General features: G+C 45.1%; 1 protein-coding gene across 15 annotated transcripts in view; it reads right to left on the bottom strand.

Moving 5' to 3' along the window:
* LOC106611555 (rap guanine nucleotide exchange factor 2) overlaps positions 1-27,555 on the bottom strand; it is a 158,193-nt gene that overhangs the window by 11,968 nt on the left and 118,670 nt on the right. For 7 of the 15 annotated variants that reach the window (XM_082955871.1, XM_082955870.1, XM_082955867.1 and 4 more), the window contains 15 exons: positions 16,587-16,718; positions 12,102-12,279; positions 10,117-10,253; positions 9,061-9,219; positions 8,655-8,807; positions 8,231-8,395; positions 6,243-6,362; positions 5,815-6,018; positions 4,515-4,623; positions 3,082-3,248; positions 2,703-2,821; positions 1,850-2,007; positions 1,624-1,638; positions 812-1,052; positions 98-481 (listed from right to left, as the gene is read on the bottom strand). In XM_082955871.1, coding sequence (XP_082811997.1) covers positions 98-481; positions 812-1,052; positions 1,624-1,638; positions 1,850-2,007; positions 2,703-2,821; positions 3,082-3,248; positions 4,515-4,623; positions 5,815-6,018; positions 6,243-6,362; positions 8,231-8,395; positions 8,655-8,807; positions 9,061-9,219; positions 10,117-10,253; positions 12,102-12,279; positions 16,587-16,718 — 2,441 coding nt within the window. Of the gene's footprint in view, positions 1-97; positions 482-811; positions 1,053-1,623; positions 1,639-1,849; positions 2,008-2,702; positions 2,822-3,081; positions 3,249-4,514; positions 4,624-5,814; positions 6,019-6,242; positions 6,363-8,230; positions 8,396-8,654; positions 8,808-9,060; positions 9,220-10,116; positions 10,254-12,101; positions 12,280-16,586; positions 16,719-21,665; positions 22,390-27,555 lie in introns of those variants that run through there. The other 8 variants (XM_082955878.1, XM_014211896.3, XM_082955872.1 and 5 more) reach the window with 6 other exon arrangements.

Genomic DNA, 27,555 nt, shown 5'->3' on the forward strand with positions numbered 1-27,555 from the left:
GGTGTAAAACTCTTCAAAATCGGTTTAACCCATCTACATCACAACAATACAACATGGCCACCTGGTCTCCTCTCGTCCTACTCCTCTCCCACCTCACCTGATGATAGCGAACATGGAGTTGAAGTTCTTGCACTCTCTACAATGGAGAGCAATCTTGATGAAGTGCTTGACAATCTTCATGCGCTTGAGCTGGTTGGGCTCCCGGATCACCTCCGACGCCACCCAGAAGGTCTCTTGGTTGATGACCTCCTCGAAGCGCTTGAGGCAAAACGAGCCTGTCTTGGACTTGAGCTTGAACAGGTCATCGATGTACTCGGTGGGCTCGATGGCGCAGAAGAGCTCGAAGGCACGCATGGAGAGCTGCGTGGCTACTTCCACAGTGGAGAGCTGGAGGAGGGAGATCTGGCCTTCACGAAGAAGGTCCTGGGCGTCCTCGTCTGAACAGAGAGTCTCTGTCTCCATGTTGCTCTTCAGGTAGTATCTAGAGAGGGGAAGAGCAGGGAGCTCCTTTAGTATTTACAAGCAGGTATTCTATTGTAGACAGATAATCTCTGTCTATTTTGTTCGTCCAGTAAAAATCTCATCAACACAAAGCACTTTTGTTGTTAGAGTTATTCATAGTATCACGCTGAGTAATTATTAACAAGCACCTGGTGTTGTGACTATGATGTGACTCGAGTTTAAATAGAAAAAGATAATAAGGGATTATGGGAGATGGGCGATTTGAGAGTATTTGCTAGCTTTTGTACAAGAGACAGGACAAAACTGTATAAATAATTGAAAGAAATGAATCATTAAAACCAGTCCTTACCTGCCACTGAGCTGTATCCTGTCTGCCAGCTTGGACAGCTGCTCTGGTAGCCGCCGTTGCTTGATGACACCCTCCGGCGTGACGGACACCTCGCACAGCGAATAGGCTTCGGGCACCGCGGTCAGGGCGAACTCCCGGATGGCCTGGGCCACCACCTCCTTGGCTGTGGTGTCCTTACCAATCATGATGTATCGACTCTGTTGGTCTGCCTTGAACACACGCAGCACCTGGTCGGACATGTCTGGGGAGGGGGGGGGGGGGGTAGAGGTACAACGTCAACACAATGTTGGACAAACATTGGGGCGGAATCCTCATTTGGGATATGTTGATCACTTAATTGCATTGAAATTACCTGAACAATTATACATGTCAGAATTCAGCAATTTTATCATGCAGTCACATAATTCATGTACCATTGTTTTTTCCCCCCCAAGGTTAAAGAAAATCATGGTATGCCCACCTAAATCATTTTGATGTCACCATACCACCCCGATTATAAGTGAAAACACACCAATATGCACTGAGAATGAATGGGTCAATGTAATGCTGCTTATACTCCGTAAAAAATGTACAGGATTGATTCCTTTCAAACTGTACTCCAGTTAGATTTAGGCATGCGAAACCCATTAAAACACACTGACTCGATGCCTGCTATTATCAAGACCGACAAGCCCAGACCATAACCACAGTTAAAAGTTAGCCCTTTAGAGACCAGTTTTAGAAACACCATAGGACGCTTGTAAATGAAAAAGTAGTTAGCTGGCAAAGAGGACAAGCGTTGCCGTGGACAGAGCAGCAGCAGCGATACTCACTTGTCACGACCGGGGCTGAAAGAACACAAAGAGTGTGTGTAGGAGAACGTAAATGGGTGTGTCAAACGTGGATGCCAGACATCTGGCAAAGTATGTGCACGGTTAGCAATGTATATAAATGCATGCGAAATAGACGGCTTCAAGGGAGCTGAAGACAGCCAAGTTGTGCTTATCATATACAGTTGTATACTAGAGGTTCAAAGGAGGGGTGTCTGTCTGTCCTCACCCGGTTGGTTGTTGAAGTCCAGGATGCGGTGGTGGGACTGCAGCAGGTCAGGGTTGCTGGACGATAGGTTGCTGCTGACAGGCAGCGAGGCCGGAATCTGTTTGGACTGCTTCAGGCCCACGATGCTGTCGTCCTGCGACTGGCCCACGCCCACATCGCTACGGAAACACAGAGGGAGGGGTTAGAAGCAGTTCCACTTTCAGAGGATAGAGGGCGATGTTTGTACAGCACACAGGGTACAAAAAATGAAGAATATCCTAATATTGAGTTGAGCACCCCCCCACCCTCCCTGCCCTCAGAACAGCCTCAATTCGTCGGGGCTTGGACTGTACAAGGAGTCGAAAGCGTTCCACAGGGAAGCTGGCCCATGTTGACTCCAATGCTTCCCACAAATTGGCGGAAATGTCCTTTGGGTGGTGGACCATTCTTGATACACACGGAAACGGTTTAGCGTGAAAAACACAGCAGCGTTGCAGTTCTTGAGACAAACCGGTGCACCTGGCACCTACTACCATACTCTGTTCAAAGGCACTTAAATCACCCTCTGAATGGCACACATACACAATCCAGGTCTCAAGGCTTAAAAACCCTTATTTTACCCGTCTCCATTCTACACGGATTGAAGTGGATTTAACAAGTGACATCAATAAGGGATGACAGCATTCACCTGAATTCACCTGGTCAGTCTTTGTCATGGAAAGAGATCAATACATCTTCAGAAATACAACAAATTAAGCCAAACCCATTTTATTCCACACTCTCCTCTTCTATTTTCTTCAACTCCACTATTATTATTATCCTTCTTCCACTCTCCTCTCCAAATGTGACGTTACATTTTCCCCTGGGATCTTACTTGTATGGTTTTGGGGGAAGGATGCTGGTAAGCGTCTTGTCGAAGATCTTCTTGAGCTTGTTCCTTCCTCCCACCGTGTTGGCTTTGGCCTTCTTACTGGCCTTCTCCAGGCCCATCACCTGCATTAAGGAGGAGGCAGGATACCATTAGGTTAGGCTTTAGGAATACCTTTACTAAGATAAAACCGGGGACATATTCATTAAGGCACATTGTAGCAAACATTTTGAAACAGAAAACGAAAACAAACATTTGCGATTGGACAATGTCAGGTAGTCCCTTCCTGTTTCAGTCTTTTTTCTTCTGTTTGGTGCCTAATGAATACGTGCCTGATACCATACACAAAGCATTATGGGTACTGTAGTCCACCATAATAAATCACCTGCTCAACATCCACTGCCAGGTCAGGGATGGAGTAGCGCGAGCCCTTCTTGATGTCCCCAATCTTGGGCAGGTGTGCCGGGGCTCCATTCTTGCGTTCCACCTCTGGCGGATCCTCACCCTCTGCCTCGTGGTCGTGCCCCGGCCGGGCTAGTAGCTCCTTGAACACTGGGTGGATGAAAGGGGGGAAACGGATTAGTATTTCTTACCTGGTCCTCTTCATTACTGTGTGAAACAAGGCTTCCGTGATAGTGATACTGTCACTTATATTATTAGTATTAGTTATTATACTGATCAAAAATATAAAAACGCAACATTTTCAAAGATGAGTTACAGTTCGTATAAGGAAATCAGTAAATTTAAGGAAATTCATTAGGCCTAATCTATGGATTTCACATGACTGGGAATACAGATATGCATCTGTTGGTCACAGATACCTTAAAAAAAGTAGGGCATGGATCATAAAATCAGTCAGCATCTGGTGTGACCACCTCATGCAATGTGACACATCTTCTTCGCATTGAGTTGATCGGGCTGTTGATTGTGGCCCGTGGAATGTTGTCCCACTCCTCTTCAATGGATGTGCAAAGTTTCTGGATATTGGCAAGAACTAGAACACACTGTCGATCCTGAGCATCTCAAACATGCTCAATGGGTGACATGTTTGACGAGTATGCAGGCCATGGAAGAACTGGGACATTTTCAGCTTCCAGGAATTGTGTACATATCCTTTCGACATGGGGCCGTGCATTAACATTATGAAACCTGAGGTGATGGCGGTGGATGAATGGCACGACAATGGGCCTCAGGATCTCGTCACGGTATCTCTGTGTATTCAAATTGCCATCGATAAAATGCAATTGTGTTCGTTGTCCGTAGCTTATGACTACCCATACCATAACCACATCGCCACCATGGGGAACTCTGTTCACAACATTGACATCAGCAAACCACTCGCCCACACGATGCCATACACGTACTCTGCGATTGTGAGGCCCGTTGGATGTACTGCCAAATTCTCTAAAACGACGGAGGCGGCTTACGGTAGGGAAATTAACATTACATTCTCTGGCAACAGCTCTGGTGGACATTCCTGCAGTCAGCATGCCAATTGCACGCTCCCTCAAAACTTAAAACATCTGTGGCATTGTGTTGTGTGACAAAACACATTTTAGAGTGGCCTTTTACTGTCCCCTGCACAATGACCATGCTGTTTAATCAGCTTCTTGATATACCACACCTGTCAGGTGGATGGATTATCTTGGCAAAATTAGAAATGCTCACTAACAGGGATGTAAACTGATTTGTGCACACAATTTGAGAAAAATAAGCTTTTTGTGCATATCATATTATGAACCAATTCTGTGATATGGGACCAACACTTTTTATTCAGTATAGTATTACATTCGTAGTTAGCTTGCCCTCAAATCTCACCTAAAAGATTGGTTTTCACAGAAATGGACAAGTGGGTGTTGTTCCTCAGGATCTCATTGGCTTTGGTGAGCTGGACATTTTCAAAGTTCTGCCCATTCACCTCCAGAATCTGTTCAAAGACAAACAAATAACTCACAACATCACATACAGTAATCATCCGCATCCTCAATCCTTTTAACTCCCGCAGGAGTCAAATCCACAACTCTGACGTAAGCACCGCATACTGAGCCACGTGAACTATTCTATTACATGACACTGAAACTCATAGATATCCTCCCAGGTGTTGGAAGAATCCTCCCTTCCCATGTCCTTCTCTCTAACAGCTACGCTACTTGTCTATTTCCTCATAGATGCTTTATGACCAGCGCTGCCTTGTCATGAGGACTTTGCATTTACACATGAGCGTGCCACCGAGTCATCTTTCATTCCTCTGGGTGTACCAGGAAGTGATCTCTGGGTGAACAAGGAAGTGATCTTTGATCTCTCTGTGAGCGAAGGGCCTTCCTCTGCAGTCATTACCACAGTGTTGATGGCGCAAATCAGGTCTAAGGGCTGTTTCTGGGTCAGCCCTTATTAAAAGAAACACTGGTCGTAAGTTTGGCTAAGAGGTCTCGTTAATGGGCCGATGAAAAGGGTAGTGAGATTGATAAGGATATTTGAGCTCGTTAGAGCAGCGTTTTCCATACTCAGTACTGGTGACCCCAAGGGGTGCACATTTTGATTTTTGCCCTAGCACTACACAGCTGATTCATATAATGAATTCATCAGCTAGCTTTGATTATTTGAATCAGCAGCTAAGGCAAAAAAACAAAATGTGCACCCCTTGGGATCCCCAGGACAGAGTTTGGGAAATGCTGTGTTAGAGTCACTCACTGTGTATATGGCAATACGTGAGAAGGTTTGACAGGAGAATTGTAAGAGTAAAAATGCTTTGCAGGATGCTATGGTTCATATTTCCTTTGGGAAGCAGCTGCAGAGAAGTGTTTAAGAGTATACATTTAAGCCACACAAAAGCACAGCCAAGCGGGGTTTCCAAGCTGGCATCCTGGATTTAACCTAGGATCTTTGGAACGCTTGGGGCAAAGTGGGAAGAAATCAGTGCTGAGTAAACTAGTCTAGTGAATGAGCACTCCTCACTTCTACACTGTCATTGCTGTCTGATATGTAGTGATCTTTCTGGTGCAAAGCAGAGCCATACCATCAATCTGGTGGGTGCCAGTTTTCCTTACTATTTTCTTCTATGTAAAGCATTTTGAACATATGAAAAAACGCTATGTAAAAAATCTTCTTGTTACTTCACCTGGTCTCCTCGTTTGAGGCCGGCCTCTGCGGCCTTGCTCCCGGGCTCCACGCTGTCGATGAAGATGCGGAAGCCCTTCTCTGAGCCCCCCAGCAGGGTGAAGGCTAGCGGGGCCTCCCTGGACGGCTTGGTCAGTGTCACTAGACGCAGTTTGGCTTTAGCAGCGCAGGCAATGTTTAACAGTCTAAGGTGGCCGCACATTTTCTGTAAAGGAAATTGAGAATGTTTAGTATATTGCGCAATTCAGGGTTTGTAGCTCAACTTTGTTACTATGTGAAAGAAAGAAAAATAGCATTTTAGCATTTATTTGTGAAATAAGAGGCTAGTGCAAGGTAAATATTTTGACAATTTGAATGCTTGACTGAATATATAATGAAGGCAAAGGAGGAGTAATGGTTGAACTGGATATGAAACATGCTATGCTTAACTGAGACACGGACCTCTCTCTCCAGATTGTTTTCGAACTCTTCTAGAAAGTGAGTCATTGCGGGGTCGCCTTCAAAGTCATTGAAGTGATTGTTCACCCACAGCAAGACTACCCGTGTAACCTGGGGATGTAAGAAGAAAGTTCATTTTCACTCACAGTAAAAAAAAAAATCAAAAAAGAAAAGTGGGTGAGCATGGGCTTAGATTGAACGTTAGCTAGTTAGATGCATTTCCTCACACTTAGGTCTGTGTGTGTGCATGTAAGTATGTATTAATATATATCAATCTGTGTGCATGTAAGCACATGTGACTCGTTTCAGGAAACTAGGCGTATTTCGCACATCACTACTTCACAGGAACAATATAAAAAAATGTGTTGCCTTAATAACAAACTTGTATTCCATCCACAAATGCAGATGAAATTGTTAAATTACGAGCCTAGTTGGTTTAGCGATGGAAAAAGTCAGGAACCTTCCCACTGGCCATGATTGGCTGAGATAATGTATGGGCTAGACATGCCGGGAGATGAGTTTGGATTGCTCTGCCATGTCGCACGCTTCTGTCTATAACGTGAGCACTTCAGTATGTGTTGACAGTACTTTCTACCTTGCCGTTTTTTTTTTTTTAAAGATAAAACGTTAGCCATCAAGAACTACAAAAGTTGTGCTACTTTTCTCAACAACATTGATGCCCTGAATTTAGCAGGCGCTACTGACAGATCATGAGGAAAAAAGTGATGGGCTACTTTCTGCACACGCCACGGTCAGTGTGAACCGGAGTGACTTGACACAAAGCTGACCGAACAAGACGTAGCTACAAACAAAACGGAGTTAAAATGCTTCCAGTCCACCATGAAGCATTCATCCATGTATACAGGTAAGAGTCTAGCTACATTTCCCAGATCTAAGCTTCTAATTTTGTCAGAAAGTCATGTTTATTGCAAGTTAAAGCATACTGCAAGTTAGCTAGCTAAAGTTACGTGTATGATCTGTGTAGTAATATTATTAGAATCAGAAATCCATTTGATTTGCTAGTTATAGCCTAATGTTAGCTAGTCAACATTGAACCTAGTTTGTTAGCTTTAGCTACCTGCAGATTCATACTGGAGCTATGACAATGTTTGTATTGGTAGTAGTATGAGCTGGGGTTATGCCGGTTCATTGTTTAGCTAGCTTGCTACCTAGCTAGCTACATGTCTAAACAAAAGACGCCACTTCGGCCGAGTTATTACATGACATATCAAATTAGCAGGTGTGTCTGGGGGTGATTACAGCCATCGATTGCATTTCATGAACATTTGTACATGTCTAGACAATAGTGACCCATCCACTTAACTAGATGTGGCTGGGTGGTGGTTATAGCGTTTCCTTCACATGGTCCATCAATTTAGACAAGTGGATCTGGTATGCGTCATCTAATAACGATAAAATATTTCTAAAAGTATTTTCTCTGGACACTTTCTGTTATTGATATTGCAAGTATGCAAGTACTATCACTGTGCCGTTTACGCCTTCTGTATTCTGTGCATGTGACAAATAAACTTGTGTTTACCACATGGCCTCATGTGAATCCTTAAAGAGATTGGTGGGACTAAGGCTTAATAGAGTGTGAATGATGCTGAATGGGTGTAGACAAAGAAGAGCTCTCCAGTAGGGTTACCAAAACATTCAAGGGCCATTTTCTCAAAAGTGGGCTTCAAGTTAAATCAAACTTCAAAGCAGAATTACTTTACCATTGTTCCTCAACTGCAGTACATTATATACAATTTTATAGCTCTGAGTCTCTACTTTTATCCATTGTAAAAAACAGGTGGTGAAAAACAAGCGGTCGGTCATAAGTAAGAGTGTTGCATGCATGCATCTATAATCTATGTGGTATTATCTATGCGTTAGCTATTACGGATGTTAAGTACTGTCTAGCTTCCATTACAATACAATGACTGAAATACTTTACTGAAATGGATAGTAAAGCTTTTGAACTGGAAGCTGACCTTGTCCCTGAGGCTTGGATCATGGAACCACTCGAGGAGCTTCTTGCCCACGACCATGGGGCTGGAGAGGAAGGTTCTGTAGGTCAGCAGGAAGTCCTCGATGTAGGTGGGGTCCACCACCGAGTGCTCCTCTACCAAGTGCATGGTCAGACGCTCCGTCGTACCCTAAGGGAGATGGTGTACGAGGAGAAGCGTTTTAATGTTTGTTTTGAGTCTCAAGTATTATGTCACTGTGAAGACACCAAAGGCAACTTTCCACATTTATGTGGACAATACTTTTTTCTGTTCTATTCACAAAGATAATAGTGATTAGAATAGAATCCTTTAGGTAACACTAAAAGTTGGATACATAGCATTTATAGCACCTAATATGAATGTGTCATGGCACCTTTAACGAGGCTTATTCAAGAATGAATGAACTCACTTTGATGACGATGTGTCCCTTCCGGGTGCCGGTGCGGTCCAGCTCGCGGTGCTCCTTGACCATGACGATCTCGCCCTCCTCCTCCACCTTCTGCATGTTCTTCTCCACCTGGTTGAGGATGCAGCAGTAGTCCTGCTGCGCTATGCACACAAACTGGAGCAGAGAGAGAGTAGTAGTTAGCTTGGGGACACAATCTTTTTTAGACCAACATGGCTGAGATCCAATCTATTTTATGATACCATTGACATAAATACAATCTCTTAGTAAATTAACCCCAGTGTCTTAATTTGAATTATTGGCAAATGGTTACAATTATAACTAGATACTTAATTCAAGCCTGCTTTAAAATACAACTGACTAACTGCACAAGTAAATAACAGGGTCCAGTAAATGTGCTGGACCTTACCTGACAGTCGTCCACCTTGGTCTTCATTACTCCCTTCATGTATTCCTTCTCCATGGTGGGGGAGACCCCAAAGCTGTTCCCCATACAAAGAATCTCAGGCCTGCCCTCAGGGTACGTCACCTCCACCGAGCCATTCAGGATCACTGACCACGAGTCCAGCTTGGGGGGGGGTGGTAAGACCACAAACACAAACCATTAACAGTCAGAAGTACTCCGTGATCATTCAGTGGTCATTCAGTGGATAGCAATGGTTTAATATCAGGCTAGGATCAACGTTGAAGGAAATTACCACCACAATGATCCTTTAAAAGCATTGTAAAATCAAAATGAGCAATTAGTTATCAGGTTAGCCATGTCTGATTGAGGATTGGATCAATGATTAACGCTATTTATTGGCAGGGAATCAAATTGAACAAAAATCATGAGCATCACATTCTTTGACAGGTGATATCTTTAATGATTGGTCACAAATGTTTCAATAGTATAAAACAGCCCAGTTTTAACGCTACAATAACTGGAAGCTTTTACCCTTTTATTACGGTAGTAAAATATATCACATTTTAGAGCAAGAGATCAATTTCTCCCTCAATTTCTTCCCTATAGCATCATCAACAATATATATAAATCCGACACTGCACTAAGGCAGTATCGTGGACATATTACTAACACACATCAGCTCAATGGGATGTTATTTTACATTGACTGGACTACCATTGAAGTAAACTGCCCTTAAGGGTATGGCTCTTCACTATTGTTTGGATGCAAAACCAGACCAAAATGGTTTCATTCAAGAGAAAGTAGATAAGTGATCTCTCTTCTGGTCCCCTTAGGGAATCTTATGATCCCAAGACGCTTGGAGATGGCAGTCATTCATGTTTAATAGGGGAAAAAACATCAGAAACCTTCATTGGTAATGGCAAGGGCAAAGTGCATGCCCAGGCCACAGATGTGCAAACCCAGACACATTCAAGGCACACACAATACAGACATAAGAGAGTCACTTAAGACACACATCCCCTTCCACACACACACACACACACACACACACACACACACCTCTTCCCCGTCATTGAGGACGATGGTGCCGGCCCGCTCGACCACGGCAAAGACCATGACGGCACACAGCTCCCTCCTCACCGACATGGTCATGTTGGCAAATGCTGGCAGCTGATGCATGAACTCCAGTAATTGCTCTGTGGAAAGGTTGGAGGGGGGGGGGGGGGGGAGACGAGGTTAGGAAGGTCTTGACACACACACACACACACACAGAGAGAGAGAAAGACAGAGAGAGAGCGAGAGTCACAGAGACAGAGAGCATAGGAGGACTTGGCAGTCCTTCACTCTTCCTTCACCTTCTCTGTGGCTTTGGACAAAAGAAGGGCACAGCTAGCGCGAGAGAAAGTGAATTAAATTCAACCCCACAACAGTGATGAGTACCCAACAACGGGATGATTAAGGCACTAAGGCAAACTATCAATTTCATTTTCATCGAGAAAAAAATAAAAAAACTGTGCATGAGCGTAAAAGCAGACACCGCGCGACCTTTTGCGTGTAAACATTTTGTGATCAATGTTTAATAGATACATAGGTTGATAGTCAGCCACTTCCAAAACAAAATTCACTTCCACAGTGTGTCAACCTTAATTCACATTTGGGGCTGTCAGCTCAGCTGTATAGGTCATTGCCTAGCCTGATTCCTGCGCCATGCATTTTCTTGGGGCTCCTTGAAATAGCTTCCTGTGGAGTTTTGGGGGGTTTTGGACTAAAACTGGAACCAGCAAAGGACTCCATCCCCTTCCAAGGCACCTAAAGCAAGTCTGGGGTGCGGGCTGACCTGTGTGGTTGGCATGGTAAACAGTGTCATGTGGGAAGCCTGCGGAAGCACTGAAACTTTAATGTGCCGAGATAGGCGAGGATTTACGGCGTTGCCCTAAAAAAGCCTGGCGGCACAGAGAGCAGGGAGGGGCTGGCAGGGAGGGGCTGGCAGGGAGGGGCTGGCAGGGAGGGGCGGCAGGGAGGGGCTGGCAGGGAGGGGCTGGCAGGGAGGGGCTGGCAGGGAGGGGCGGCAGGGAGGGGCTGGCAGGGAGGGGCTGGCAGGGAGGGGCTGGCAGGGAGGGGCGGCAGGGAGGGGCTGCAGGGAGGGGCTGCAGGGAGGGGCGGCAGGGAGGGGCGGCAGGGAGGTTGGAGGGTGTATTTTCTCTTTCTGTATCATTCCCTCTTTCTGTATTTACATCCACTATATCATCCACAGACCACATCTGAGTTTCAAATGGGAGTAAATGTGAACTAGTCTCTTTTTTTTGGATCGCTATCACTGTATTGCTGCTAACAGGCCTATGATATCACAGACTTTTGTGTGGCACAGACAGAATATCACTCTGGGCTAAAATAAATTAACCTAATGAAAGCAGTAAAACACAAAGGTCTAGAGTTGGGCACATAATTCACAGTGGCTAGCTAATACAGACGGGCGGGGTTGAGATGCACTAAGGGCGTGGCACTGGGAGAAGGGGGGGTGGCTGTGGATCGTTTATTTAAAATCGTGAATGCTTTATTAAAAACTCTGATGAGCCTACAATGGGAACTCAGGGTAGGATTTTCCCTTTGTGAACAAAGCCGAAGCTAATTGGTTCCCATTGCTTTTCCAAATGTGTTGCCAAAAAAATAGCAAGCACTTACAAGATATTTTAGCAGTAGTACTGTAATCAACCAATGGAATAAGCATATTAACAGTTGTTTCTAGATTTAGCGTAAGGGTTCTATCGTAGTGTGGAATAGTCGTAGGATTCCCCTTGCTGTGCCAAAATGATCAATTAAAACCAATAGGAGCCAAACTGAGGCAAGAAGCAACATAGCAAAGCAGGGAAGGGAGAGGGAGGCACTCTGCCTAGTGACTACTTAACAGTAGGGAAACACTGGCACACTACCAGGTAAATACATTTTGGCTCCCAGAATGTTGTGAGAAAGTTCCTTTTCAAACAATCAAAGGGGAACCTTTAGGGAATGTTAGAGGAACATTCTGTGTGCTCGCATGGACTCACCTATGTCGTCATCGGTGCGGTCCATGGGGTCCTTCTCCAGGCAGTCCCGCACAATGTCGCGGCTCATGAGGGGGTCCGACGCTCGCTCGATGTCCTCCTCGTCATCGTCCTCCTCTGAGTCGACGGCGGTCTCGGGCAGGCCGCTGAGGTCCATGTCGCCCGGTTCGTTCTCCGTGGCCTGCGGGTCAAAGGAACAACAATAACACAACAGTTAACACCAACCATCAATCTTAACCAGTGAGTTTTAGTAACATGAGTGCAGGAAAATGGTCACTGGTCTGTACTAAGCATTCGTCAGCTCCATCCATCATGTAGTAATAGCTGCAAACTGGTGGGCTGAGATTAGAGGATGGTAAATATAAAATCAGGGTTTTGGTGCAATAACTTCACATCATGGCAGGCAAAAAATGTACAAATAAAACTATGCTTATAAGCAGAACCTGCATCAATTCAATGCATCAAAAGCGACAACCATGTCAGTGGTAACACGGCACAACCAAGAAAAGACACCGCCAATAGTATTTTCAACATCAAGCCCGTTCAGTAAGACTGATAAGTCTAGGCGTATGTGAGAGACACTGCATATCAAGCATCCCGCTATGCATAAAACACCCAGCTAATTATCTCACAACTCTTTCTCTCGCTCTCCCACTCCAGCTTGCACTTAGAGCCTGACAACCTCTTTGAAAGAGTGAAATAAAAAATGTAGGAAAGAGAGAAAAACTAACAACGAGAGGGAGCAAAAGTAATGCAATTGACAATGTCACAGAGATATTAATAGAAAGCTTGGCGCTGCGCATCCATCAAGGCTTCTCACACACTATAAATACCGCTGAGAGGCCATATTGCGTGTTTTGCGCTCTCAACACGAGCCCCGCCTAGAGAACGAAAACCACGCATGAAACACAGGGAGATGAAAACTGAAAACAATCCTGGCCCAGATGTGTCGAGTGCTAACCAACTCCTCTTACCTGAATGCGGTCCCTAAACTCCTGCCTTTTCAAAGCGAGAGCTAAAAACAACGTTGCCTTCGTAAATTGCCTGCAGAAGCCTTGTCCGAGACGCATCTTTACCGCCCGGGCTGCCAGTTGTGTTTACATTTTTCCAAAATTGAAAGAGTGTCCGTCTTTCACAGAACATAGCCCTATGTCATTTCTCCTTAACCACCATGTGCAAACGTCTCAATGATTCAGGTTGCAATCTGAGTAGCCATTCAGGCATCATGAGGTCAGCGATGTGGGCGGGGCAGGGGCCTGATGGGGCGAGAGAGTAAAGGGGGTGTGGTTCTTCCCTTGGGGAAGGGGTTGGTAAAGTGTGGATTTGTGGAGGAGTGAAACAGCGAAAAATCTGAAGATCGAGGCATGTCGGTTTTCCATGCGACAGGGAATAACCGAGGTGCTGAGACGGAGAATCCTAGAAAATTGTTTAGAACTCATCTGGAAATCTCGGCAGCAGTGAAAGCAGAAAACAGATATCCGACTTCAGCTTCATGTGAAAGTCAATGTCTATGGATGCCGAAACCCGGTAGAAAACATCTACATTCCACAGTAATAAAACATTGTTGGCAGGCTCCAAACCTCAGAAGGACACTGTCCTAAAATAGCAGAGATATGAGTCACTGGACATCTTCATTGACCCTATTACTTGTCTACAGTAGGATCTAGGCTAGTCCTCACACAGTAGCTTTCATTGATTACATATTGTTGTATTGTCAATTCAATATTAGTCACCCACCTAGGTTTGTGAATCAGGCTTATAATATACTAAACGCTCAGTAATAGTGTGCTGATCATAATTTAGAAGTGTGTTCGTGAGGGAGATGGCAACACCTTCAAATCTGATTCGCACAACATTTCCAATGAGCTACACAATGTTAGCAAACCACTGGGAATTCTGAACCGTTACAATCTACTCGAAAACGTCAAACGTTACCTCGAAACACAGAGAAACTCTGAACACCCTCGCTGTGTGTGAGTGTGTGTGCGCATGTACATGCATGTGTGTGTATGTGATGTATGATCCATAAATGTGTGGTTAGCGAAAAAAGAAAGGGGGGGGGAAGAGTTAATATTTCAACAGGGCTATTCTTGGATCAATGCTTTCAAGTGTCCTTCTGAAGAACCAATTTCATGATTTATTCAGACACAAAACAGTCGGCCATGTTTGCAAGGCAGTGACAGGGAGGACGCAGCTCCATTCTTCTCGCCCGGGAGAAAGACAATGGCGCACTCCAGTGGACACGGCTCGTGGATGAGAGGAACGGGCAGCATCGCCAAAAGCTTTACCCTGGCAGACATCTGTCAAGAATACTCAGAAATTTGAACAGTTGTCTAATTGTAGACATAAAGTCTTATTAATAGACAATATTGTCTAAATATTGTTATTTAACCATGTAAAATATCTGAATTGGTCTCATCACTATTATGGAGATTGAAGCAACAAACAGTCACAGGTCTGCAGCTGCGGAACAAATCTAATTGGAATCCCATGATATTGTTATACACTGACTAAATGTTCCTGTGTTTTTTCCCTGGATCAACCCTCCTTCACTCTATCCTCCAGCCCTGATGTGGACAGCTATAAACCCAAAGCATGCTTGTCCAGGGAGGAACTACTACCATGTCATCCATTATCTCTAAGCTTTGAAGACGGTAAATCTAACATTGTCAGACGAAGTGATGGTGGGTCTGGGTCATCTCCATTAGTGAGAGAGTGGGACTGAATAGAAATGGGGAGGGACAGAGAGAAAGATATAGTGATGAGAAGCTATGGACAGATAGATCATAAAGAGAGAGGCAGACTGGCGAAGGAAAGGTGTTATGGAGGGAAAGAGGAAAGAGAGCGGGCAATAGACAACGGCTTTAATGGAGACGCTACAGCAGACCTGTTAATGAGGACCTAGCAGATGGCCCTAAGACTGGATGAGGGCCTGGGCACAACCGTCCCCCAACGCTCCACACGCACGCACACACTTGCAGTATGTACTGTACACAGATAGTGCACTTGCACACACAGAAATGGCAACAGACTGACACAGACTAATGCACACCCGCACAGTGCACTCTCACACACACACAGCAGATGACGACGTAGGGAGCCAATGGGGTGCCTGTGTGTGGTAAGAGGATTAGGTGAGATTGGCTTTGGGGGCCCGAATACAGTCATGAGATGGTGGAGTGGGAGGGGACTGTTCTGTTCTATGGGCATTTAGAGGGTGTTGGGTGGACGTTGTTGGGAGGTTATGGGGACATTTGAGGGAGGCCTGCTTACCTGGTTGGTTGCTACTTCCAGAGTGGGGGGGTTGGAAGGGGGACTGCTCTATTGACATTTCGAGGATGTTGTACGGACGTTTTTTATTTAACCTTTATTTAACCAGGTAGGCCAGTTGAGAACAAGTTCTCATTTACAACTGCGACCTGGCCAAGATAAAGCAAAACAGTGCGACAAAAACAACAGAGTTACACATGGGATAAACAAAATGTACAGTCAATAAATCTATAGAAAAAGCTATATACAGTGTGAGCAAATGTAGTAAGATTAGGGAGGTAAGGCAATAAATAGGCCATAGTGGCGAAGTAATTACAATTTAGCATTAACACTGGAGTGATAGATGTGCAAATGATGATGTGCAAGTAGAGATATTGGGGTGCAAAAGAGCAAAAATAAATAACAATATGGGGATGAGGTAGTTGGGTGGGCTATTTACAGATGGGCTGTGTACAGGTGCAGTGATCGGTAAGCTGCTTTGAAAGCTAATTCTGAAAGTTAGTGAGGGAGATAAGTCTCCAGCTTCAGTGATTTTTGAAATTCGTTCCACTCATTGGCATCAGAGTACTGGAAGGAAAGGCAGCCAAAGTAGGAGTTGGCTTTGGAGATGACCAGTGAAATATACCTCCTGCAGCGTGTGCTACGGGTGGGTGCTGCTTTGGTGACCAATGAGCTGAGATAAGGTGGGGCTTTACCAAGAAAAGACTTATAGATGACCTGGAGCCAGTGGGTTTGGCGACGAATATGAAGCGAGGGCCAGCCAACGAGAGCATACAGGTCGCAGTGGTGGGTGGTATATGGGGCTTTGGTGACAAAACGGATGGCACTGTGATAGACTGCATCCAATTTGCTGAGTAGAGTGTTGGAGGCTAATTTGTAAATGACATCGCTGAAGTCAAGGATCGGTAGGACAGTCAGTTTTACGAGGGTATGTTTAGCAGCATGAGTGAAGGTGGCTTTGTTGCAAAATAGGAAGCCGATTCTAGATTTAATTTTGGACTGGAGATGCTTAATGCGAGTCTGGAAGGAGAGTTTACAGTCTAACCAGACACTTAGAATATGTGGACAACTACAAATACCTAAGTCAGAACAGTCCAGAGTAGTGATGCTAGTCGGGCGGGGGGTACGGGCAGCGATCGGTGGAAGAGCATGCATTTAATTTTACTAGCAATTTAAGAGCAGCTTGGGGGGGGGGGGGGGGGGGGGGGCTGTGCTTACCTGGTATATGTCTGACAGGCTGCTGCTTCCAGAGTCGCTGGTGATACTACATCCTGAGTGGCTGGAGGAAACGTGGGTCACCTGTGGGTGCAAGCCGTCGGCCAGGTGGAGTCGGCTGAAGTCCGCGGGGAGCTGCACACACACACACACACACAATCACACAAACAGACAGATGGTCAGTTTCACCAGTCGCAACCCACTCACACCACCGACGCACGGTTGTCAGGCGTTTAGAAGGCACTTGGCTACATGGTGGGTGCAACACTTATTTAGCCCTTACCAAAACATTGCAATCGAAAGAAGTGTACCGTCTGCATTAGATGTTAGTGCAGCCAGGGCACGAGTGGAGTTGGTAGGGGAATGCGTGGGAGCAGAGTTCCCAAAGTGTTGAAACGATTTGACATGTTGAAATAATTTTGGAGCCGAATGCCCTTTGAATTGACAGTGAGCGAGTTCTGAGTTCCCAGAGTGATTTTTGATTTTAGATGTAATTGATTAATCTTCTTTAGTTCATTATGTCCCTCTACATTCATTTAATTTAATCCATCTCCTCCTCCTGTGATTACACAGCAGTCTTAATAGAACATGCATGAAAAAAATATTAATGAAGCCTGTGAGTTGACGCTGAACTTCTTCCAAATAATTCATAATCAAACGAGCCGCCATTAATAACATTCCCACTTTCATGGTATCCGTGGGGAACATTTATGGAGTTTAACAACATGTATTTATCTAACATAATAGATCATTGATTTTAAAATGTGTCTCGAAATTTTAAGCCCCCTGTGATAGTGTAATTTACTCAACATTTAAGTGCAAGATCTATTGTCAATTCAATTTGAAAGTGTAGCGTTTGGTAGGCAAACTTTACCGTTCTGCTAAGTGTCCATATTTGCTGAGCTCATCTTACGTGTATACAAAGTAGCCATAGGCCAAGCAGCGAGGGTAGTTGGGTACTGCGTCTTGCTTGCTGTTGTGACCGACTGGGATTCAAACCTGGTTCTCCAACACGTCACAAGATTGTGCTAGCCCGTTGAGCTAAAGCCATGACAAGACTTCAGTACCAATGGCAACAAGCATGTACAATATAACTACTGGACTCCCAGAAACATTTTGTGGTGTTACTTACACACAGACTCATGATGAGGCAGTGAATTTAACATTGAGGCTTCAAGTAGCCCATCATTATGTGTTTAATATGGAAGAGTGCCTACTAGATCCAGTTGAAATGAATATGACCCAATTTCCAAGCTATATGGAGATGACAGACGCCCCACCACCAGAATTCCCAGGGCAGAATTATCATTAAAGCTAATGGAAGAAAATGGTGCAAAATCTCAAAAGGGCTAGATAGAATAACAACAACTGCTATTAGCATTCTGGAGCATGAATCCGCACAAATATCTATCCAGACAGAACCAAGTCTATGTTAGGAGTAGAAAAATCATTAAACGTATCAAAAGGAGATATAGGCTACAGTACTCCAAGAGGCATAGTAAAAAATGAATATTTGCGAGTTTTAATGTCTTATTTATCTATTTATTACCATTCTCAAAGCTTTAAGGAAGGCACTTCCTCCTTAAACCCAACCCCTGGCAGCGACAGGGCATGAATATTTAAATCTTCACACCTAAAAGCACAGCGCATGTGATTAAACTGCATCAAATCAGGGCGTCACTGCCGGAAAGAAAATGTGAAAAGAAGAACATTGGCAGCGCTTCAGCTAATAAATTTGAATACAAACTAGAACAGGAAAATAGTACTGATCCAGATATTAGGCCTATACACCTACCCATGCTATTCACCACCACCAAATACATGCGCGCAGGTAAAAATATGTGTAGGGATAGAGAGTGAGGCTGAGGAGGAGCGGTATTAACATTGGTTTGAATGACTTAACAGCTTTTAAAAGGGTGGGAAAAGTGATCACTGTTCTGCTCCTGGAATCAACACCTCCAAATTCTCCATATTCCATGGTGAATGTTTTTGGTTAAATCACCACTCCTCAATATTCTTCACTTACATTAGGCTATATCATTTTTTTTGGACAGGAACCACCACAGAACTGTAGTAGATACTAAACCATGTCACGGATTTGAAAAAGAGTTGGTGAAGAACTGCAATGACTTGTAAGTCACACTTTGAAACATTAATTAACTTGGGGCAACTAATCATGCTGTGAAGTGTGTGTGTGTGTGGTGTGTGTGTGTGTGTGTGTGTGTGTGTGTGTGTGTGTGTGTGTGTGTGTGTGTGTGTGTGTGTGTGTGCCACAGAGTAAGAAGCTAGCCCACACCCCAATACGACTGTGAATGTGATGTCATTACAGTGTATCAAAGACGGCAATCACATTTCATTAACCGGCTCGGTGCACAGAACCAAATAGTTCATCAGGGGGGCTAGAGCCAGGGCCAGGCCACAAGCCCCTCAGGCTGGTAGAGCCCCTCTCCCCATCTGAACCCCCTCCAGCAAAGTGGCCAGAGATTATTAGTGGACCCTGAATTGTGTTACAATGATAAAGATTTTATACATTTGCAGTCTGCATTGAACACGCTGAAAGACATTCCTTGGCACTATATATTAAATGGAAATGTTACCGTCTTATATGACTGGACACCAGATTGTGTTCCAATGGTACACGTTCACTACAATTGCAGACTGTATTAAAGTCTGCATTGAACAGCATTGGCATTCAATGGCACTATATAGAAGAAGAGGCAATGTCAATTTGTATTTTTGTATTGTATTCTTTCATTTCAAGAAAACATTGGTCGCAAAAATCAATGCTACCGATAGACTAGGGCACAATGTTACTGTCCTATTTGATAAGAATTCTGGGTGAAAAAAATCTATGCTGCCTATAGACTAGTCTGATATGGCCTGCATTTTTTTATGTTTGGTGGAGCAGATTGCTGATTCCATCATGATGTAGAAGTGCATGGCATGGTGGACTAACAGAAAACAACCCTGAACATGAAGCAATGGGAGGTTTATCAAAAACCATATGGGGTGACCACAGGTTGGGAGTAGTACACACATGGTCAATATCCACATGTCAATAGCAATATCCAGGCTGTTTCCCCCCCACCCTAAAGCAACTGGCTAGACTGCCTGCCTGCCCCCCCCCCCAGTTCATTGGCATGGCCAGTTCTGAGAAAATGGCTGCTAACAACATCAACATGGCTCGCTAAACTATTCTAAATCAGCGCTGCTGCTAGGATGCTAATCGCTATACATTTTCACGTGTCATTACAGAGACCATTTCTCAAACTCTCTAAGGATGTGCGCAAATCATTAACATGCAATGTCTCGAGGTCAAAAATAAATAAATCCAAAGCGCACAATTTGCCTAATCCGAGCCGTAGCCACAAATATTTACAAATCAACTGGTCATGATGGGATTAGAACAGTAGCATCGAGCCACAACACTACATTCCCAATTGTGCCTTCCATGGTGAGCAGATGTGGTGCTCCTAAAATTATACTGTAGACATAATGACCTAGATTGCCGCACTGGCGGCAACCCTGTGGATGTGGATGGAAGGGCTGGCCAGGGCTCAACCCCTTTATGGGGATTCGGTATACAGTGGAGGGTGAACCGTGAAACTAGGTCTGTGACTGACTTGGATGACCTAGCTTGGAGGCTATTCCTTCTACCTGGAGAATTAATAAAAGAGACTTAACTAAGGTAGATGGGGAAATTGAGGTTTGGAGAGGTGGGAAAATGCTGATGTTGGAAGACCAGATACGGCAGGCGCTATTCCCAGAGTCCCCCTGGCTCCCAGACGGTGGGGGCTTCTCGCTTTCCTGAGCCGGGTGGATCAAGAGATTAAAGCCGTTTGGGCTGGGTGTCCGATTAAACAGGCCTGATATTCGCCCTTCCTGTGTTAGCACTCTACTAAATCCAGCCAGAGCCCATATTCACACACACACAACATGGCAAAGAGATGGGGGAGAGCAAGTGAGATAAAAACACGCTTACCAACCAACACATAAGACATCCATTATAATATAACTTTGCTGCTGACAATCACCTAATACTCATATTGCAATCTAATATAAAACAAATGGGGCATTGTCCAATGCCTTTAAATGGACAGTAGAAGGGTGCGAAAGAGATACACACAAGGGTCAACAAAGAGATGCACTAACTCATAACAGCCATGCTACTATGACAACCACCTACTCTCACTAAATAGGCATACAATTTCCCCATATTAGTCACAGGCATGATGCGGCTACTCCAGAAATATGACAGTCTTCTTTGATTGCCGTCTCCCACTGTAGTCGCTTATAAATATGTGCATACTTCTTGCTTGCTGAGGAGGAAGAGCTAGAGAGAAAGAAAGAGTAGGCTAAATCTGTGTGCTACATAGATGTAATTTACCCTCCACAATCCGTCTACCGCTGTGATTTACAGCTATAGGCACGAAGCTTCGGAGGGTTGAGTGATGCCAGCGGTCGCTGACAGCCAATCAATTCATTTACGGCTCATGTGCAGGCCACTCAGTAGCCTACAAATGTCTGCATGATCGCTGTCTCTAGTCTGGCTGTCACTATTAGCACCATGGACAGCAGCACACACAAGGCTGCCTCCATCAAACCGCACGTCTCAACACAACCCTTGCAAAAAAAATAGGATCTACGACACCTGTATTGCATTTGCACAAGACGTCGGCTAACCTTTATTTAATAAGGTCGCGTTGCGCAGAAAGAAGCAATCAAAGTATTGTCTCGTAAGTGCCTAGTAAAACTTAATGAGGAACCCAGATACTCTCGAGTCATGGTCGTAAACCATTCCAACCGTCTTGCAACCGGAGTGTGACAGCGAGCACATGGCCGTGGTGACTAGCCTACAACACTACGGGCACACGGGCTGACGGATAAATAAGGTTGAGATTCAACGCGTCCGCGCTCCTGTGTGGCGCTGGGCTATAGCCTAGTGGGCTGGGCCCGGCGTATTCATTAATCTAAGCGCGGCTTGAGAGAAACCCGATGACCATCCATTAGGCTATAGAGTAGCGAATCGCATCCAGACATCGGGTCATTGAACAAAACATACACGCACACGTCGACACTTACCGGGTTTTTATCTTGCTGGCTCGGGACTCCATGGCTGGCTGCTGCTGCTAATGGTTTCATAATGATACAATATACGCCGGGCTAAAATGTAACATTCTGGGTCTAGCTCTCTATGCTACATCGCGCCTCTTCCCCATCTTCCTCGTCCAATTCCTCCCCTCTCTCAGCTATTCTACAGGGGCTGTCTCTCTCTCTGGGAAGTGAGGGGGTGATGCTGAAGGAAGCCGGCTTCGGTTTCAGACGCACCAGCAGCCCTGCATCGGGGTTCAACTCCAGCGAGAGAACAGCCCAGTCTGCAGTGCCGAGCGCACGCTACTGTCTTGCAGCGCAGGGATGGATAAAAAGGTTAGAGGGAGAGAAAAACAATCGAGCGTCGTGCGTTCTTTCTTTTTGCGCTGATGCCAATTAGATAGATTCCTCCTCCAGTGAGCTCCGGTGTGTGGATAATAAAGCCGAAAAATAGGGGGGGAAAGGCTAAAATGGCTGACAGCACTTTCACTCACGTTCGCTCCCTCATCCTACCTCTCCCTCCCTGCTCTGCTCTCTTTCGCTGCCGATGGTAGGCTGGCTGTCACAAACACAAGCACGCCTACACGCACGCAAAGACTCGCTCACTCGGCTTTTACGCGCCATTAGATTAGTCTGAGACCTAGGAGCCACCGCCTCCACGATCCTGGCTTTGTTAACACTACTCTCAGTACATTTGTGCACCAAAGCAGGGGGACGTGTGTGTGTCGGTGAGTGTATTGGGGAGAGACGTGGGGGCTTGAATAGGGACCGCCCTCACTGATGCTGAGTCCAGCCGGTGGTGCCTGCTGTTCTTCTACTCACACAGTCTACATGGCTTAAAAAGAGAGAGAGGGATAAAGGAGGAGAGAAAAGGAGAGGGATGAGGATGAATAGGCTAGCTAGGAGACAGATAAACAGATACACAGGGAGCTAGAGAAAAAAAGAGAGATAGAGGACGCAAAGGAGAGCAAAACGCTGAGAGAAATCAAAAGGATACTAGTGAGAGATGGCGAGCCGGGCGAGAGTAATGCCATTATCACACTCACTTCAGCAGAGGACCGCTGGCTGCAGCCAGTTGGCATGGTAACAGAACCAGGAAAGCAATTTCCTGGGCGGAGAGAGAGGGGGGGAGAGAGAGAGGGGGGGGAGGCATCCTCTTCAGTGAGAGTGGAGAAAAGAGGAAAGGTGGACCTGATAAAGACTTGCTCAAAGACAGTGGGTAATAAAATGAAAGAGGACCATGGCTATGGAGATGAACCGAGCTCTCCTTGAATCAGTATGACAATGATGTCACCACTGTCAAACGGCTGGAGTATAGTAACCACGGCGACTGAGCATGACTCGCCCCCACAGGGCCTTTGGTGGTTGCTGTGGCGACAGAAGCATAGAGACACAGAAAGATGGAGGAAGTAGAAAGAGAGAAGAGAGAGGGGGGCACACACGTGTCAGAGACAGAAGCCATCTCGTCACAGACTCCCCCGTCCTACTTTGGGGAAAAGGCCCCCATCGAGCATGGGCTGTGGTATCACATCATAGACAGGGCTGAAGGATCTATCAAATCATGACATGCAAGCACACACACACACTATAACCACCCTTCACAATATACCACTAGGTACACGCACGCACGCGCACACACACACACACACACACACACACACACACACACACACACACACACACACACACACACACACACACACACACACACACACACACACACACACACACACACACACACACACACACACACACACACACACACACACACACACAGGGGATGCCCATTCCCCTAGGGCAGGGATCAACAACTAGATTCAGCCGTGGGCCGATTTTGTCTTGAGTGGATGATCAGGGGGCCAGAACATAATTACAAAATCATTTGTAGACTGCAAATGGACTGCAAGAAGCCCAAACGGATATAATATTTAATTAAAACATTTTAAAACTTGCTTACATTTGGACACGATCACATACTGTATATCTCTCAATTATGAGTGGGAATACTTGGTGGGCCAAACAGCCGCCAGCTGCCCTAGGGGATTCTGGTTATTGGCAACACAAAGGGCCCCTGTCAGATATGAGGCCAGCGGGCCAGGCTTGGTGACGGACACTGAGATATGAGAAGAACAGCGCTTAAAAATGACGAAGGCACAGCGAACAATGGCTTAAAGGGCAATGCAAGACTAAGTCCCAAATGGCACCCTATTCCCTACAGTCACTATGGGTCCTGGTCAAAAGTAGTGCACTATATAGGGAATAGGGTGCCATTTAGGACACATACCGAAACAATGAACAATAGGCAGCCGAGTGACTCGGAGCTGATATTATTATCTCGAAATGGCACAATAATAAACTGCCAATTCAAATGAGAATCAAAGCCCCAACGGGCAAATAGGAAAACCCAGTAGTGTTCCTACAATGACCGTCAAAAACAAATAGCTTTGTTACACTAACAAAATACACTATATGACCAAAAGTATGCTCGTCAAACATCTCATTTCAAAATCATGGGCATTAATATGGAGTTGGTCCCCACTTTGCTGCTTTAACAGCCTCCACTCTTCTGGGAAGGCTTTCCACTAGATGTTGGAATATTGCTGTGGGTACTTGCTTCCATTCAGCCACAAGAGCATTAGTGAGGTAGGGCACTGATGTTAGGCGATTTGGCCTGGCTCGCAGTTGGCGCTACAATTCGTCCCATAGGTGACCGATTGGGTTGAGGTCAGGGTTCTGTGCAGGCCATTCAAGTTCTTCCACACAGATCGACAAACTATTTCTGTATGAACCTCACTTTGTGCACGGGGGCATTGTCATGCTAAAACAGGAAAGGGCCTTCCCCAAACTGTTGCCACAAAGTTGGAAACACAGAATGTCAATGTATGCTGTAGTGTTAAGATTTCCCTTCAATGGCACCAAAGGGCCTAACCCAAACCATGAAAAACAGCCCCAAACCATTATCCCTCCTCCACCAAACTTTACAGTTGGCACTATGTATTGGGGCAGGTAGCATTCTCCTGGTATCCGCCAAACCCAGATTAGTCCGTCAGGCTGCCAGATGACTGCCAGATCACTCCAGAGAACGCTTTTTCACTGCTCCAGAGTCCAATCGCGGCGAGCTTTACACCACTTCAGCCGACGTTTGGCATTGTGCATGGTGATCTTAGGCTTGTGAGAGGATGCTTTGCCATGGAAACCCATTTCATGAAGCTCACGACAAACAGTTCTTGTGCTGACGTTGCAACCGAGGACAGACTATTTTTACACGTTTCAGCACTCGGTCCCATTCTGTGAGTTTGTCTGGCCTACCACTTTGCGGCAATTCTCCTGTCAATGGAAATTGCATGGCTGTGTGCTTGATTTTATACACCTGTCAACAATGGGTGTGGCTGAAATAGCCGAATCCACTAATATGAAGGGGTGTCCACAAACTTTTGTATATATATATAGTGTACGTGTTGCCTTTCTTCAGATTTGCAACTTTTCTGTTTACACCATCCTTACATTAGCCTTGGATGTGTTGTGGCAAAGTGACCTATAGTGATTCTTGTTATTGCAGTGTTGGATAGGAAAACAACAACTACTGAACATGCGTATGTACAGTCCATCTATATATGGCTCTCTGATGTCGATCAATGTAGGTCAATGGAATAGTAAACACCACATTTACACACCGAGTGTATTGAGTTGTGCTTGAGGGGGCTATTTGTTCACATATACGCCGTATAACTACTGCGTTAATAGAGACAATGCCTCAAAACCAGGGGTTGCATTTATTATTGGCCGGCTGGCCTCCATCCGACGGAACATGAGAATACCCACTGTGACATCATTCCCATCACCCTCTCAAGGCCCCGGGCAATGATGTAATGCATCACCAAAACAAGCTCAGGTGTTTGCTTCTGGTGCTGGTGACGGTGTCATTAGCATTGCTGGCAACAATAGTCAAGGGACCGGGGCATCATTATGTCATTACATCACCACGGCAATGGGTGAGGCAGTGGGGGGTGTTGTTGGGGTCGTGTCTGGGGACCACAACCAGACACTCTTGGTTGCACTTTAACGCTTTCCAGTGACAACGAGACTACGGCTCCGTTCAAAATAGCATCCTATCCCCTATATAGTGCACTACTAACGACCAGGGCCCATAGGGTGCTATTTCGGACATAGACTATGGGGTTGGCATTCTGCTGAACAACCTCAATCTAAATGCAAAGGAAAGGCAGGGGCGCATTGATTTTACTTGATTGGAACACTGATGTAACAATGCTAGCGGTGCGTAACATTAATGGATTCTGATTCATTCGAGGGGGCAGGAAAGCCTTGACACCAGCCATTTGTAATGTTCTCTGCTAACCACTGTGGCTATAAGATTGTTCCAAACATTCTGGGTTCGGGATGCATAGCATTAGGGTCGTACAAAGTTTATTACCACGGTAGGGAAGATAAAAGCAAACGCACATGTATGTGCACAGATATACACAGGTGCATGCTGTAGGCAGACAACAAGCACATAAAAGCAAGAGTAATGTACTGTCTTTAGATAAAAAGCATTTTACAGTTAGTTTTATTATTAGCACGACTGCACATGATGAACCAAAGAAAACAAGAAAATTAGGACAAAAGAAAGTGCCAATATAAAAAACAAGTCTATTCCACAAAGCCACTGTATCAAAGAGAACTATATTGTGAATCTACCAAGCTACTATAAAAAGCTAATCTGACATGGCCTTTCCCACTCACACACAGTACAGTAGCTGAACATCAGTACAAAGACTAAGAGCTCAAACTTTCCTCTCTCCCCCTCTGCATCTTCCTGCAAGTCAATAAGTACCAGTCAAAGAAAATACCGGTACTAACACCTCGCCAGATAAACCACTGATATTACAATTTCAAAAGGTTAACCAATGCAAATACTCTTATCATTGGGTAACATTGGCCATTTCTTAAATAGGCCAATAGCATATAAGAAGAGATCTATTATGCCTGGATATAAATCTAAAAGTCTCGGTTCCTTTTTAGTTTTGCAACACAGTTGATTATTTCAACAACAAATATAAAACTGATTAACAACCTGTATGCGATTAGCACTAGTCAAGCTAACCAAAGCAGCTAAAACGGATGCCACCAGCCTGCCAATACTTAACATGGCGGTGTAATTCCCACAGTATATTATCTTCATGTCAGTATATGTGAAAGAGTCTAAAGCCTTGTTAAATTGCTGACTGTGCATATCAATAAGGGGCCAGGACCCTTACTTATAAAAAAGTTGCTAATACACTGCTACCATCTCCTCCTCTAGGGTCGACTTCCTGATGCTGCTGTTCCCACGCCACTTGTGCCAGTTCAAGAGGCAGCAAGGTATTGTGTTGCTGTTGGCATGAGTTGGCGTGGGCACATTTCCTGTCCGGGCAGGAAGTGGACAGGATTTGCGACCCAAACAAGGTTACCACAGCCACAAAGTCATAATTATGGCTAAACCCTGGCTATTTCAACAATTTCTCTTTTTAAAATCTGATTTTGAACCTAATCTTCAACCACACTGCTAACCTTATGCCTAATCTTAAATTAAGTCCAAAAAGCACATTTTTGTTTTCATGAACTTTTATGACACAGCCAATTTGGACTTTGTGGCTGTGGTAACTAGTGACAACCGATATGAGGGGAGGATGGGGAGGGCGAGGAAGAGGAAAGGAATGAAATAATAGGCTCAGACATCTCCCAGGATGTAGGGCAAGTAAGCGGGATCAAAAACAGCCAGGGTCTGGTTTCCCAAAAGCATCTTAAGGCCATAGCTGCAGGAAGTAGGGGAGCTGGAGGTGCTGCAGCAATCACTGAAATTGAAAAAATGTCCCCAAAAAGATATATTTTTAAAAACATT

This window comes from Salmo salar, chromosome 09, assembly GCF_965601325.2.
Source record: "Salmo salar chromosome 09, fSalSal1, whole genome shotgun sequence".
Lineage (NCBI taxonomy): Eukaryota > Metazoa > Chordata > Actinopteri > Salmoniformes > Salmonidae > Salmo > Salmo salar.